This window comes from Hippoglossus stenolepis, chromosome 8 (assembly GCF_022539355.2).
Source record: "Hippoglossus stenolepis isolate QCI-W04-F060 chromosome 8, HSTE1.2, whole genome shotgun sequence".
Taxonomy (NCBI): domain Eukaryota; kingdom Metazoa; phylum Chordata; class Actinopteri; order Pleuronectiformes; family Pleuronectidae; genus Hippoglossus; species Hippoglossus stenolepis.
The window spans coordinates 606,394-622,454 of NC_061490.1; the positions used below are offsets into that span (position 1 = coordinate 606,394).

The 16,061-nt window shown below is 39.5% G+C and overlaps 1 protein-coding gene across 4 annotated transcripts in view; it reads right to left on the reverse strand.

Moving 5' to 3' along the window:
* Nucleotides 1-3,711: 3,711 nt before the first annotated feature.
* Nucleotides 3,712-16,061, reverse strand: part of cep192 (centrosomal protein 192) — a 45,704-nt gene continuing 33,354 nt past the window's right edge. For 3 of the 4 annotated variants that reach the window (XM_035163515.2, XM_035163516.2, XM_035163517.2), the window contains exons 45-51: nt 15,144-15,220; nt 14,775-14,870; nt 12,709-12,828; nt 10,467-10,579; nt 10,103-10,229; nt 6,699-6,757; nt 3,712-5,163 (exon numbers count right to left, since the gene is read on the reverse strand). In XM_035163515.2, the coding sequence (XP_035019406.2) occupies nt 5,031-5,163; nt 6,699-6,757; nt 10,103-10,229; nt 10,467-10,579; nt 12,709-12,828; nt 14,775-14,870; nt 15,144-15,220 (725 nt within the window). In that variant the 3' untranslated portion in view covers nt 3,712-5,030. The remainder of the gene's footprint in view (nt 5,164-6,698; nt 6,758-10,102; nt 10,230-10,466; nt 10,580-12,708; nt 12,829-14,774; nt 14,871-15,143; nt 15,221-16,061) is intronic. The other variant, XM_035163518.2, reaches the window with a different exon arrangement.

The following is a 16,061-nucleotide window of genomic DNA, read 5'->3' on the forward strand; positions in this document are numbered from 1 at the left end:
CCAGAGCTACAAAGGAATGGTTTGGATTAAAGAATGTTAATGTCTTAAAATGGCCCAGTCAAAGCCCAGACCTCAATCCAATAGAGAATCTATGGCAAGACATGAAGATTGCGGTTCACAGACGGTCTCCATCCAATCTGACTGAGCTTCATCTTTTTTGCCAAGAAGAATGGACAAACCTTTCCATCTCTAGATGTGCAAAGCTGGTAGAGACATACCCCAAAAGACTTGCAGCTGTAATTGCAGCGAAAGGGGGTTCTACCAAGTATTGACACAGGGGGGTGAATACTTATGCACCCAACAGATGTCAACTTTTTTGTTCTCATTATTGTTTGTGTCACAATAAAATTTATTTTGCACCTCCAAAGTACTATGCATGTTTTGTTGATCAAACGGGAAAAAGTTTATTTAAGTCTATTTGAATTCCAGTTAGTAACAGTACATAATGGGAAAAAGTCCAAGGGGGGTGAATACTTATGCAAGGCACTGTATATACAGTCTATGGGGCTGACCAGCGCGGAGAAATGCACATCCCGTGTGAACAGCCAGGCGGCTGCGCGCTGGAGAACGGCGCTGCGCTGCCTCGCAGCCTTGCTGCCTCCGGTGAAAACCCGGCGTAACGAGTGTGGGGGGGCGGGGGGATGAGGTGGGGGGTGGGCCAAGGCCATGTAGGGAGACTTCCAGTGTATTGTGACGACACAGTACATAGGAAGCTCATTCGAGTCACTCAAGCATGACGTTTCTGACTTAGAGGAACCATAACAAAACAAAAAAGTTTTTGGGTTGGTAGACATGCCAGATACCCAAATTAACGTGTAGAAGCACTAAAAAAGTGGAATTTTCATGATATGTCCCCTTTAAGTCTCATTAAAGTACTAACTACAAATTTGGAACTCTGATTAACAATTAAATGAATAACTATAACCAAAATTACCATATAGATAGTTAGCTAAGTTGAAGGATATAGAGTTCTTGACAGTGTAGAGGTTGGATAATTCACACTTATGCAACATTAATGAAAACATTTGTGAAAGAAAAACATTTATTATTAAGATAATAAAGTATAAAAACACAAATTACTAAAGGTGTACTTACTATATAAATATGTGTATGTGAGTATGTGTGTGTGAGTGTACTTTCAAAATGGCGGCTGGCCACTTTGAAGACAGGACCCCTGGTGATGTTTACAACATGTGGCGGGGGTCAGAGAGATGTGTGGGGAGATATGTGTGTGTGTGTGTGTGTGTGTGTGTGTGTGTTGGTGCCAGGTTAGAGAAAGTAGCTAGTTGCATGCAAAGAAAGACTGTGAAGAGCATAACATCACTAACATAAAATTTCAAATAACTTCTAACCAAAATATCACAGCAACACTACCACTACCCCTTGTGACTCTGTTTCAAGGGGAAAGATAACCCACAAAAACAAGGGGAAGGGAGAAGGGAGAAGGGGTGAAATGGGATTGGGCCTAAAATTGGCAGCATCTCAGTCACCATCAGCCTCCTCTCTGACAGAGGTGGAGTATGTTGGGAGTGGTGCGCGCACCGGTGCAGGCATTGAACTACAGTTACAACCCGAGCTGACAGCTGGCAGCACCGAGGTCGGTCCTGCATGAGGTCATTTCTGATGAAATTTTTGTATGGATAGTTTGCTTCATGTTTGAATTTCAGTACAGGCCCAATTTAGTTGCATTTTTGTTTTTATGAATTCAGTTAACCAGGAGGTAAGGTAAAGGCCAGCAAATATTTTTACAAGGAAGACAAACATAAAAATAACCCACCCTATTCTGTCTCTGATTGGGGTACTCTGATATCCTTATCCTAATTAACCAATCGGAGGTGAAGGCAGGTGACGCTTTCACTGTCCTTGGGATAAAATGGCTCGCAGCACACAACTGAATGATGTGCACCAAATGCAATTTAGAATTGGGCGTACGCTATGCTGATTACCGTATACCTGCGTATAGCCAACACTACACCGCTCAGTGTTACATTATATGTATATCATGCCCACTAGACTTCACTCATCCAAACAAGAATAAAGAATAATTTAGTCCTGATAGGGATTGTGAAGGTGCATGTTTGTAGGACATGAATGTACTTGAATAATGTCATAATCAGGTTAGAAATAAATACATTGTATCTGACATGGTTTACACTGTAAAAAAATGTATTGCAGCAAGCAGACTGTACTTCCTGTACAAATGCCACCACAAGTAGTGTTAAGATAAAGGTCGACACTGAGTGCAAACATCAGTATTATCCATTGGTATTGTAATTCTTCCATGTCCTAAATAAAACAACCCCCTGACATGTTGCCAATATTTAGCTGTCTCCATGTTGAACATGTACATACATCTTTATCATTATGCACAAGTGTAAACCCGATCAGGGGCCTGTACTACGAAACAGGGTTTGCAGCTCTAAATGAATTCCCCCGTGAAGTTGTTTGAATTGAATTTAAATTAATTTATCTTGCTTTCATGCTTTCACATTAGATGGTCTTCATGAGACAGTCTCTCTCTCACTTCATCTTTAATATCACCAACACAGTTTATGCTGCATGGTGTTATGCACGCCATGAGAAACATAATGGTGGTTTGATGCCTGTCTTTATTAACTTTTTTAAATGTTTAATAATTAATGTTTTTTTTTTCAAAGGTTTGATTTACTGCTCTTTGCTTTTATCATCCTGTGTACACAAGACACTCGTAAAGCCAGATTACCAGATAAAGCACATCTTTTTTAGTAAGTCACACCTGTTTTGGGAGAATACTGAGCTGTGTGAGAATAATATCTCTTATAAAATACATCAGGGGGAATTTCATTTTCTTGTCCAGTTTTAATTCCACAAATTGTCCTCATATTATTCTGAGCTGCAGCAACAGAATAGGTCTGGGTGTCAAAAAATAAAGCACAATCTTTGCACGATTAAAATGCAGCAAAAGATTTTATTATGTAGTTATTTATTGTGGTCGACCAACCATTGTTTGTAGGAGGTCGTTTTAAAACCACAAATTTGACTTAGTTGTTTGATTCATGACACAAATATCTGTTCTCATTTAATATTAGTTACTTTACCATTAGTGTTGAGGCACTGGAGGCTGATTGCTTTTTTTTTTTTTAGGGACCTGACTAGTCAGTAGGGCTGTTGGCAGGTTTTGATCTGATCTGATGTTACCTGCTCCAGAGCAGAGGCCTGTACTACGAAGCAGGATTTGCAGTTATCGGGGTAACTTCAGGGTTTGTGGTCCTATTGGGGTAAATGACCATGGTAACTTGTGCAGGTTAAGTCAGAGATAATAGATGAACAAGTATAAAAGCACAGCCCACTGACCAGTCAATTCCTTTGAAACATGACATCACTGTTCTTAGAGGATCCAGTGGAGCAAAAAAATTTAAATAAAAAAAAAAGATCCCGTGTGGATTGTTAGAGGGTCTCTGAGGAGGATATTGCAGTGATTTTATTTTGTTTGTAGTTTATTTTGTTATGTTTTACCAATATTGTTAAGTATGTGCTGCTCTGCTGAAAGACATGCCAGTTGTTTTCACTGATCTGATCATCTTGTATAAATAAAGGTTGAATGAATGGACAAAACACACAAGGATATTTAAAGATCTTTGAATTCTCTACTTTTTGCATTTAATGCATTTCTTTTATAAAATTATTTTTCCAATTGCTTTCCCTTTTTGGAAGAACTGGAATAAGCAAAGCTATTTATCACAGGTTTTATTTAAAATGTGTACACATAGCAATATATTACATGATATACTATTTATAGCATGTGCAAATTGTAAATTAAAGTATGATAGGATAGCTGTCAGAGCATGTTGAGCGCAACCTGAGACAATATACTGTCTTCATATAAACATTTCCTGCACAAGTATAAAAAAAATTGTTTTACATTGCCTAAATGTTGTCTTCTTCTGACAGAAAAATGCCACATCTTGGTTGAAGTTCACCAGTATTTCCCCATCCAGCTACAAAAAACAATTATGGATGTGAATCCAATACTCAAATGCAATTTTGGCGATTTGCCCCAGCGCCAAAAGAGTTAACTGGGAGCTAATTTCCTGTGACTTGAAGTGCAATTAACACTGTTTTACCATGGTAACCACACTAAGCAGGCATGGCAAGCTGCTTTACAGAAAACATCCACTTTAAGCAGAAAATAACAATCAATGATAATGACTAAATCAAGTATATTTGAACTTTTTGTCTTCGTTTTTTTGGAAGTCGACACATGGTTCTGACAAATGTCACTATCCAGGTGGGCTCTGTGTGACAAGGAGCCTCATACACAGAAACCACATAAGCACAGAGGAAAAAGAAGATCTTATGAAATGTGAACAGACCCAACAATCTATGCGATTAAAAAAAAACAGACTCCTTAAATCCCCTGGGGCATGTTGGAGTTAATACAATAAATTAGGTTAATCCTATATGCTACTTTTTATTTATATCTATGTAAATGAATAGCAACATTAAATGACTTCTCTAAAAAAATATATATCTGTAGTCTTGTTACCAAACAAGAGACAAAGACATTCCTGAGTGACCAACTCCAAAAAATCCCCTATATATCCCAGCTGGTACTGGTTCTGTTTGACAGGCCGTGGTGGCAACAATGCTCCCATGTGACGCAAGTAAGGGGTTAGGCAAATATCAGTTTGTGAATCAAGTGACAGGAATCATTAAAATTCTGAGTGTCGCAGACTTATTATAAGCCAGTTAGACCAAATGTTCTGCTTCAGGAACAATCATTTTCCATGGGCCATCTGATGACACCCGAGTCTTATCCGGAGGCAGATGTTGGTAGCAGATTCTAAGTCATTTCCAGGTAAACAGTCCACATCTTTAAATATGAAGACAGGGAAAGGTTTAAGTTCAGGCTTCCTTTTTTGGGGATTTTGTGCAGTTTTCTCTTCACCCGTTTCTCCCCTCTGTGCCATGATGAAGAGTACAGAGATGAGCATCCACCCAAAACTGACCAGTCAGCATGTGGGGGTGGCGTAGGATGGTAGATGGTGTGTTCAAGGCATTGCCTCACCGATTAGCTGAATAACAAGACTTTCACTTGTTTCTGACTTGATGAGCAACAAACTGGCGTGTCTGCCTGCAGTGCTCGGCCTGAACTGGATGGGTAGCTTCAAATAGTGCTGTGATCTAATGGGTAGAGGAGAAAAACAACTGTGAAAACACAGTAAACATTAACACACACAACACAGTAAAAGCATGAATACACAACATGTATTTACACATTCAAATCAAATCAAATACTCAAGATTGTAATAATAATAATCTTAATTACAATGTACTGTAAATACAAACTCATCCATAACAAATAAACAATAACAGGGGCAGCATTGTGTTCAGTCGGGTGGACATGAGAGTGCGTGATACGAAGTTTAACATGCTGGGGTCACCACACGGCTAGAACAAACTCTCAAACACACAACAGGCAGGGTTCAGGTTATGATGAAAATCTCCAGTACTAAAAATATGTTCTGCCCACTGAACACAGTTGCTCATCAACAGAGCATAGCACAGCAAGTACCTGTGACTGACTGCCAAGAGGACTCAGTTCAACAAAACGTGTGCACTGAATAAACTGTTGTAACATCATCCACCAGGACCCAACATCTCCCACAGTGAGCATTAGAAATGGGAAAACGTTAGAGCATGTTCTGACTCAATATTAATACATAGGCCCAATCCCATTTCACCCCCTCCTTTCAAGGGGGTTATCTTGCCCCTTGAAACGGAGTTACAAGGGGTAGTGGTTGAAATCTTGCCCTTCGAATTGGGACAGCCCTTCAAGAAGCCGTTACATCATCAGTAGTCGTCGCTAAAAACCTGAGACGTCATCAGTAGTCGTCGATTTAAACAGACGAGACAAAAGTTTTGCCGGGGATGTCATTGTAATAACATTGTTGAGATCTTAAATAAACCAATGCTATTGTTTGCAGTTACTAAAGTGACAAACCTATAATATCCTAATAACATCTATGCTAATGCAGGTGAATCAATGACATTTGAAATTGAAAAGCTTGGATGCGCTGCGTTATTTCACGTATGAATCAAAAGGTCACAGGCTGCTAGCAGTGGTCTGTATAAAACCCTGCCAGGATGCTTTGTTATTAGAGAAGTTAAGTTCAGTAACATCGCTGCTTTTCGCGAGTTCTATCAAGTGCTTCGTGCCCTTCTTTTTATGATGCAAAAAAAAAAAAAGATAACTAGCGCTCGTTTAAAAAAAAGTTGTTGTGAAAAAAATGACCATAATACATTGAAATGATATTAAACTAAGATATTACAATCAATATCGTAATTTTTAAATCCTTATTAGTTGAGAAAATACTACATTTGAGGCCCTCTCTCCCAGCTTGCTGGTGATTCACAAGGCATTCTGGGTACCCCTGCGTTTGAAGTGAGGGTCGGAGAAATCTACGTTTCGAGGGCTATAGTGCCCTAACACTTGGCCCTACCCCTCCGGATTGGACCATAGATACTGAGTTTTATGAGAGAAATCAGTGTGGAGCCATCTCTGACAACAAACGGAAAAGTGTTAGCAGTAATAAGATAACACAAAACAGAGCTCGGCAATAATTACAAAGACGAGTTAAAGTTCCTGAAACCAGATTTTCAGTTGGCTGCTATCATGAAATGGAGCTTCTGTCAGGGATAATAACTACTGGACTCACCTCAGAGAATATTTGGAATGCTTGATGTGGAATGGCTCCTTAGTGTTTACAAATTTCAGCTGCAAGACAATTAGAGAAGCAAGACATCAAATATCAAACCCATGCACAGCGACAACTGTTAGTTTGATGTTATTACATTTCTCATATGGGATAAATTAAGTAAATCATGCAAATTTCTACTTGCAACACAGGGCTCCAGACTGCCACTATTTAGTTGCATTTTGCAACTATTTTAAGAGAAAGTGCGACAATTTTATAACCAGTGGAACTTGCAAATATGCCCCCCATTTTTTGGGGTCAAAAAAAAAAAAAATCATTATAATATAGGCCATCACATGAAATACCAGGAGCGAGCAAGAAACTGTGTGTGTGCGCTCCCAGACTTCTCAGACTGGGAACGAGGTTGAGTTTACAGAGAGTCCATTTTATAAATGTTTTATTTATCAAGGATATTATAATATTTTTAATTCTAATTCAAATTGTAAGACTGAATATTCTTAAGAATAAAAAGGGAATTGCTCTTTGAAAGGATGTACTTGCAGGATTATGTTCTAATATTATTATTTCAGTGGTATGAAATTGTTTCAAAGGTATGGCAATAATATTTGTCACAATAATTTCTGGGACAATATATCATCCAACACAATTTGTTATCATGACAGGCCTACCTCAATATTTTACATCATGCACCGAGTAAGAGGTTTCCTTTCACACTTTACTGCTTTAGTTCTCTGAGAATGTCTTTCATATTCAAGCAAAATTGGTATTGTACAATGAAATATCCCAAACTGAATCGATATTGAACGGAATCATATCGAATCGAAACCTTGTGAATCAGAATCTCACCCCCCTTGCAATCTGATTGGCCATCCCGTGGTGTGGTGATGTCAATCATTGTCTAAAGCTGATTGCCACCCGTGGTTGTACAACGAAACGGAAGCAATGCGGAGACCTAGAGGCTGGGCTTTGTATAAAACTCTAGAGGGCTTTCATCTTGAAGCAATACAGGAAGTGGTTCCGTGGCTCCACCGATTAAAAGCTGTCACTTCACTACGGACTTTCCTCATCCCCTGAGTTGAGGTAAGAATTCTATATTTTAAGGACACCTCAAAGATTTCTTCATGAATAAGAAACAAACTGGGAGAGTTCTACAGTTTCCCACTGAATGAAGTAACTTGAATACCTACTTTTAATTACTGAATGAAGCTGGCATTGTGTACTGTGCAGTTTTCTTATGTGTCATTGTTAAATATCTGCACTTTATGCTACACTGTAAAAAGTAAAATTGTAGTTTAATTTAGAATACAATTAATTTAGTGTTGACTATGTCAATCAATCGTTTTAGATCCACAAAGGGAGGAGAATGAACCTAATGATAACCGTGCTAAATGGGATTGCAGCAGCGACCGCAACCTCCAAGTTCATCCTACTTTTGCTGCACCTAAAGGTCGCCATGGTAGAATATTAATCAACAAAAATGTTATTAATCCACCATAATATTGCCCACCATGTAATATGTGAATTCCTCTTTTGTATCACTTGCCTGCTGGAATGCAGTTGTCTGAGTACATTTAGGTGAAAACAGGTAATGCTTGACCAACTCAATACATTACTTCTGAGTTGTCATTGCTTGAAGATCTCCCCTGATCAAGTTTCAAAATTATATAATATAGTCTACTTGGAAAAAGTAATAATTGTTAAAATCTTTGAAATTACATCTACTCATTCTCTCCTGTTTAAAATCCAGAAAAATGTATTTCAAATATTTTTAATTTCAAAAGTTTTCCTACTTAATACAAGATGTCTCCTACACGGTAAAGTCTATACTCAATGTATGTGAACTGTTGGCTTCAAGTATCCACATCGTAGTATAAGTTGTATAAGTTGAATATTGGCTCTAAACTACTTGTGATGTGACAAATCATGCTCGTGGGCCCACACTTACAATTCGATTTTCAGTGAGCACAGACAAACATTCTAATTTATGTCAATTATTGTAAAAACAATTTTCAAGTCTCAACATCTGTACACACATCATTCTGCACAGTGAAGCTCAATCATTCAGCTTTGGAAACAAGAAAGAAAATACAAATTTTTAATTTCAGCATTGATGACAAAGATTACTTTCCACAGAAATTTGAAATGTTATATATTTCCAAACATTTCTCAAACCAGAGCTGTGGGCCCTGCACAACAGAGCAACCTTCCCTTCCACTCAGCATGGACAGGGTAGGACGAGAGCCTTTAATGCCTCCTGGTACAAAGTCTACACTTGGCTTGAGTATTCTCTGTGCCAGGATAGTGCAAACTATTTTGTATGCAGACATTTTTCACTCCCCTCTGCTCCTGAGACAACATTTACCATAGGCAGTGGCTTTTCTGGCTGGAAAAAGGCCATGAACAAAGATGGAGGATGCCAGAAGCATGCCAAGGCAGAGCACCATCTTAATGCCATGGTGACATGGAGTATAAGAGGGATGTTGAGAATAATACACATTTAACCCAGGCAATGGATACAAATGTGATAATTACTATAAATATTGCAATATTTGACTATTAACAGTGCTGTATATAGTGTTGCACAATACATCGTACTCACTTAAATTGCCTTAGACTACTGTTGGTGAGCTTACTAATTGCACGTAAGAGCCAGATGTTAATGAGAATATTGTAAACAAGGGGACATCAGCATTTTATTGTTGACAGTGGAAAATTAAAAGGTCATATGCACCTTCAAGAAGTGGTGAAAGAGTTAATGTTGCCAACAAAAACAAGATAAAGACATAAATACACTAACTGTACAATCTAAGAAATGTAATTGTTTCCACTTAGTAGTCTAAATATTAAAGAGAGGTGACCTTCATTTTTAAACTTTTGGGTGCCCCCCACAAGAAAATACTCTGGATCCGCCTCTGAGTGGTCCTCAAGGGGATGTGCTCTAAACGGAAAATTGTACTTACTTGATTCTTGTTGTTCTGGGTTTGTACCCTCATAGTCAAATGCACTTATTGTAAGTCGCTTTGGATAAAAGCGTCAGCTAAATGAAATGTAATGTAATAATATCTGTAAAACAGTTAAGATGAGAAAAAATATGAATGTGTTGTGTTGCATGACGTCGTAAGTGGTGCGCCTAGATTTTGTGCTGGTGCTCCTAAAATTTTCAGTACAGAGCATCAGTGCTACCAGTGAAAAAAGTTAGTCTGGAGCCCTGCAACAGTGTGTGAGCTTGTTAAAAATCCCATCTACAAAAGCGAATGAAAGTAATGGAAACAACTTGTTAAAAAACAATTTGTGGTATAGCTGACGCTGAATATGTTTGTATACACTGTATTTCAGCTTCTGCTGCAGTAATAGAGAATAATAAATCCCTTCAAAAGTCTTGATGGGAATAAGTTGTGTCTCACCTCATGCGTGCTGGATGAGTTGTTGCGGATGCTGACCTTCAAAGTGTTGGACTCACCCACCCGTGTGGCAGGGAAGGTGTACAGATCCTGTGGAGAATACACACCCCTCCACACAGTCTCCTCCTGGCTGGGGGATTACAAATTGTGATAGTTTAAACAGGAAGCCTAACACAATTACATTCAGGGAATGTGAGATAAATTCCTACGCTATCAGGGCATCCAAATATAGCTTCCTTATACACAAGGTAAACAGACTACTTCTCCAACAGGTGGATGATCTGATATCTTCCATACTGGCTGTAAGTTCTACAGGGAACCTGCTGAGGATCATATGCATATTTAGTTTTAGCAAAATATTTCGAACCTGTTTTTGCCTGCTGAGGCATCATCTCCCTTTCTGGTCTTGACCGTGGGCTCTTTTTTCACCACAGTGTTGTCTCCTTCCTGTGGTCCTTCCACAGATCCAGCTTTTACACCCTTTAGACAAACAGACAACATTTTAAGATCTTGGCTAGTCATCTCAGAATGTGAGAAAATAAAACTGAAAGACCCCTCAAAACGTTGGGCTAATTAAAGACAAGTTCAGACTTCATGAAATTCAAAGTCGTCGGATTACTGCGGCACACGACACAATTTGCTGTCTTGTGACCCAGAGTCTTTCAGTCATTGTGAGTTCATACTACAAGACTGACTAGCGATGGTGGGGGCAACCTTAAACTTAGCTATGTTTGATCAAGATAACGTGGTGACTCCGACCGGATTTGAGTTTTTGACGTGTCAGTGAGCCTCTAATCTTGTCTTTGAAGAGTTCACCCATGGCATTGGCATCTGCAGATCGAGCCCCAGTCGTGGGCTTTTGTTGAGGACTTGTAAAACTCGCCAAACTAGGCTTAAGTACAATTGATAAGAATTAACCTCATTATTATTAGTAGTACTGAGAAACATATCTATTTGAAAAAAAAAAACTCAAATGCATATTTTGAAACAGTATGAAACTGATCACACATTCAGTTCAGCACCAGATAATGCTAGGGACACACCGGAGGCGGAAGCGGCCACCTGGCTGTTTACACCAGAAGCCCATTTCTCCCCGCCGGTCAGCCCACGATTCTGCTTTCTCCGCTGGTTGTTGTATGCTCTGTTCAATGTAGGGGTTCGGGGGTAAATGATGATGGTCTTCACAAGTGACTGACCTACACAAGCCTATAGCCACCCCACCTCTCTCTCTGTCTGTCTGCTTGTGTGTGTCTGTCTGTAGACACAACTGACAAAAGTGTGAAATAAGTACATAATAAAAAATAAAAACAATTACAGTGAATGGGCAGGTGGGGAAATTTCATCATGTGGGGGAAAAAAAAAAATAATTCGGGTAAATTGAATCTCAAGAACAGCAGGAAAATTTAAAGTATGGGATTCACATTTGATAATTTATATCATATACAATATATCATTTATATTGTTTAAAATGAAAAGAATAGAACAGACACCGAAACCATAACTGCAGATCGCTAGCCGGCAGCGGCGCTTTGCTGCCGGTGTGAACAGCCCAATTGATTAACATGGGCGCGGAATGTAAGCGGGCAGCATTTCGTGGCCGCTTCCGGCATGTCCCTAGCATATATGTTTTTCAAATTGGAGTCAAAGATTTGCAATTGAGGGATTTTGCACCCCACCTTTAACATCTAAAAAAACCCAATCTCAGCAAGGTCTCTTCTTCTCATCCCACAAGACACTTTTCTCATTTGTTAATTCTGCCACCAATGTTACACAACCCACTGTGACCTTGACCTTTGACCTCCACTCATCAAAATCTAATCAGTTCATCTTTGAGTTTAAGTGAACATTTGTACCAAATAAGAACACATTCCCTGAAGCTGATCTTCAGATATCCATTTCAAGAAAAACATGAACATACTTTGTGAGGCCAACATGACCTTGACCTTTGGCTACCAAAGTCAAGTGATTTATTCCTCAAGTCCAAGTAAATGTTTGTGCAGAATGTGAAACTTGACGGCATTCCAGAGATATCACCTTCACAAGACAAAAATGTGCTTTGTGAGGTCACCGTGACCTTGACCAACAAAAGTTGCACACACACACACACACTGAGTGATGCGATCTCAATGGTGTCTGACTTAAGTAGCAGCTTTACAACAGTTACCTAAAAACAAAGGATGCGAGACTGTATTTCACTTTATGGGTGTTGCTTCCCTACTATTGGACATATATAGGCCAATAGACTTATTAGGAACACTTTCTTAATCATAACTTCTATTCAAACATGCTGGCACAGCACGGTTGAGAGAGAGAGAGAGAGAGAGAGAGAGAGAGAGAGAGAGAGAGAGAGAGAGAGATATTCAGAGAATCATGAAGATGATCAATCCCCTGATTTGTTGCTTGCAACAGTTTGAACACTGCAAAAGTAAAACAAATGTATTTCATTATGGTTTAGAAAAAGCATACATTAAGGAGAAGTTATAATGACCATTTTAAACTACACTACGAACTTTTTCAATACAAGTGTCCGGCTTGTGCTGAAAATTAGCTTTAGTATGTTGTGAGAAAGACCAAGACAACCACCATAAAACTAAAGGCTGGGTTCTCACAGTGCCACAGAGCTGGAAGCGGGTTCTGGTTTTCTGCTGGGGCTCAGACACTGGGTGGCACTCCAAGTCCCAGAACTGTGCATAATCTCCTCGGTCCCTGGGCAGGAAAGTCATAGGCACCTGAGAGGATAAGAAAAACATTGGAGGAAAAGTATTTGTATTGTAACTTTTTCTTATGCACTCACGTGTTCTTCGACCAAAACTTTATCATAATGGTTTCATAATTAAAAAAAAATAGTTCAGACAAAGATTGTAGGAATAGGATAATATTTTCACCTCAAGTACATACAGAACACTTTTTTTTTTAGATTCTTACGACATCTTGTACGACTAAAAATGTTCCTTCGTTACAGAACCACCGGTTGGTTTGTACTTTGAGTCTCCTGTCTGGGTGTGGTCCCTCTACACTCCTGCTGACCTGCGATCACTTTATACTTTATAAATAAACACCAACACTAATTAGAAGTTATCAAGACCTGAACAGTACTGAAGTTAGATGACTCTGCACCGATGTAGTGACAGAACATAATTGATTAATGTTTTCCGCTACGTTCATTGTTTTAGCAATGTCCTGCCACTGCATAATTATAACCACCGCTTCTTCAGGGCCAGGACAGATGCACATTAAAGGTCCGGTAGTCCTGTATGTGTCAGTCTCTGTTGGAGTTGGTTTCCTCCTCACTCCCCTGCTGACCTGCGCTCACTTTACACTTTAACAATAAACACCATCACTGATCAGAAGTTATTAGGGCATGTACAGTACCAATGTTTACTTTAGGTTTGTTTGAATGGGTTTTATTAAAACACCAACATTTGGAACCAAAAAGAGAAGGACACTAAAGAATATGTTGGACTTGAATTCACATAAAACTACTTTAACAAAAATAATAAGAATAGGAAAGAGGTGAGGGTGTGTGTGTGTGTGTGTGTGTGTGTGTGTGTGTGTGTGTGTGTGTGTGTGTCTCCCACAACCTCAACGTCCAGAGTTCAATCTGTATATATTTACAAAGTCTGTTTCAGTCTCCCCCGCAAGCTCAACAAAGTTCAGTTCAATCAACGAAAACAGATGCAGCAAATCAGTTTTACCACAGATCTTGATCAACCAACAACTCAGGAAAGTAAACAAGAAGAGAAGCATCCTTGTCGCTTCAATGACACAGTGTTCCCATATACAATATGTACAGGGCACTACTGGTAGGGTCGATGGTAAAGTCGGTCAGTCAGTTGGGCATACGACGGCTTACTGTAACGGGAAACTCCATAAGGAATAAACAATCCACCTGACTCCGACACCTGATTTCCTCCTGACTGACTTCCTAGACGAGGTGTCTGCTCCAGAGCAGCGACAACACGCTGACTTTACAACCCACCTTTGCAAAGGTAAAATTGACCATCCCCTTGGACGTTCACAATATGGCTGTAACTAACGATTATTTGATAATGAATTAATCGAATTGTTTTGAAGATGAGGAAGAAGCAGAAGCCTCCAACACGTTATCTCCTCAGGTTCATTCCAATGTGATGTTGTGGTGCTCTTCATTGTAAAATCAGTTTTACACAGTGTGCAGCTAATGGTCTTCTTGGAAGACTTGTTCTCACACTTTTAACAACTTGTCTCTGCTGAATCATTTGTGGCGTTCGCCTCTGCACAAGGCGTGGCACAGCATGCAGGAGGCAGGACATAACATATTATCTCTGCTGCGGAGATTGCATGTTTTTGTTTAAAGGACGTCGACACCAGCATCGGCCCTCGTCAACAACGGCACCTCTTTATCATCCTGAGATATTTATTTTTTCTTTAGTTTTTTTCAGTTTTTCCACATGTTAGAAACATCATTCACATGCCTACTCGCTCATGGAGAATCCTCCTGATAATCTCCTGCTGTTTTCTCACATGGGCTCACATTATCTTGACTTTTAAATTGGGGGCTGGCAGGTGAAACTATGGAGAACTCTGGGAAATTTCAGGAGATTATCTGGAGTTAAGTGAAGGTCTGAAAGCAGCTCTAGTAAATCTTGCCCTGTTCTTTTACACTGACTTGCTCTAAAAATGTGTGAATGCCTACCTGCATTTTCTCATTGGCTCCCAGAATTCCTGAGACCCTGGAGCATGTGAAAGCAGTGTAGGTAGCTCGGTAGACATCACCAGTGTTGTCAACACCCTGGGGAAAGAAACGGGTTGACATAAGTCACTGTTATCACCCAATGGTCAGTAATAAGACACAACTACAAGATCAATTAAACAACATCAGGAGTGTAAACCTACAGAGGAAAAAATCATTACCAAAGTCATTCATGAGACAAAAGAATTGACAAAAAAAACCTCAATAAATGAAACTGGAAATAGTAAAAGGGAGGGAGACTAAAGGGAGGAAACATAAGCAGTAATAACAAAAAGAGTTGGTAGACGAAAGGGATAATAAAGAAAAGAGCACCTTGACATATGGTGGGGCAAATGATGACAGGTACCACCTCACTTCTACTTGCCCATTCTGCACCTCCAGCTGGGCCTCTGAAGTACAGCAGCAACGCAAGAGTTTGAACAAGCACACTGTTTATTGACTACAGACAAAGGCTGCATGATATTAGCAAAACATGTGATATGCGATAACATTATTGAATATTGCGATGACGATATGACTTACGATAAATAAACAAATGCGTAAGTATATGGTGTTATAGTATTTCTGTTTTGGTTTCCGCTGCTAACATAGACTCCATACAGTGAGTAGCCTATTCAGAAACTGAAAAAATGAAATGCATTATTTCCATTTCAACAACATGATTTTATTGAGAAAATTTCACCTGGCTATGGACGCAGTGAGAGGGCGCACAGCTGAGCCGCAGCGCCACCAAATCAGGGGCAGACACCCAGGGCACAGCTCAACTAAGTCCGCTTACAGTGATCAGTTGGGGTCTATTCATACATGTTTGGACAGTGAAAAGTTATGTTTTACAGTTTTTACCGGATCTGACAGTAATTTACTGCTCCACTCTGTGTCTCTATCATTTGCGCAACACTGCAAACCGAATCGAGCCAAGCTGAGCGTGCCCTGCCATCTCCTCTGGCTCTCCATACATTGTTGACAAATTATGTTGTTTCTACACGTGTCTGATGACACTGTTTTTGTGTGTCGGTGTGTGCATCGATGTGTGTGTGGAAGAGAGCGAGCAGGATGGACTGATGAATGCACACACTGCTTTGAAGAAAGTTCAAGCAGTCTTTTGCGATACATATATCGCGCATTTTGATATTGCAATGACGGTCAATTTTCAATATATCATGCAGCCCTACCACCATCTACAAACCCTTAGAGTTTGTTTTTTTACACCAAAAAACTTGTAGATTATCA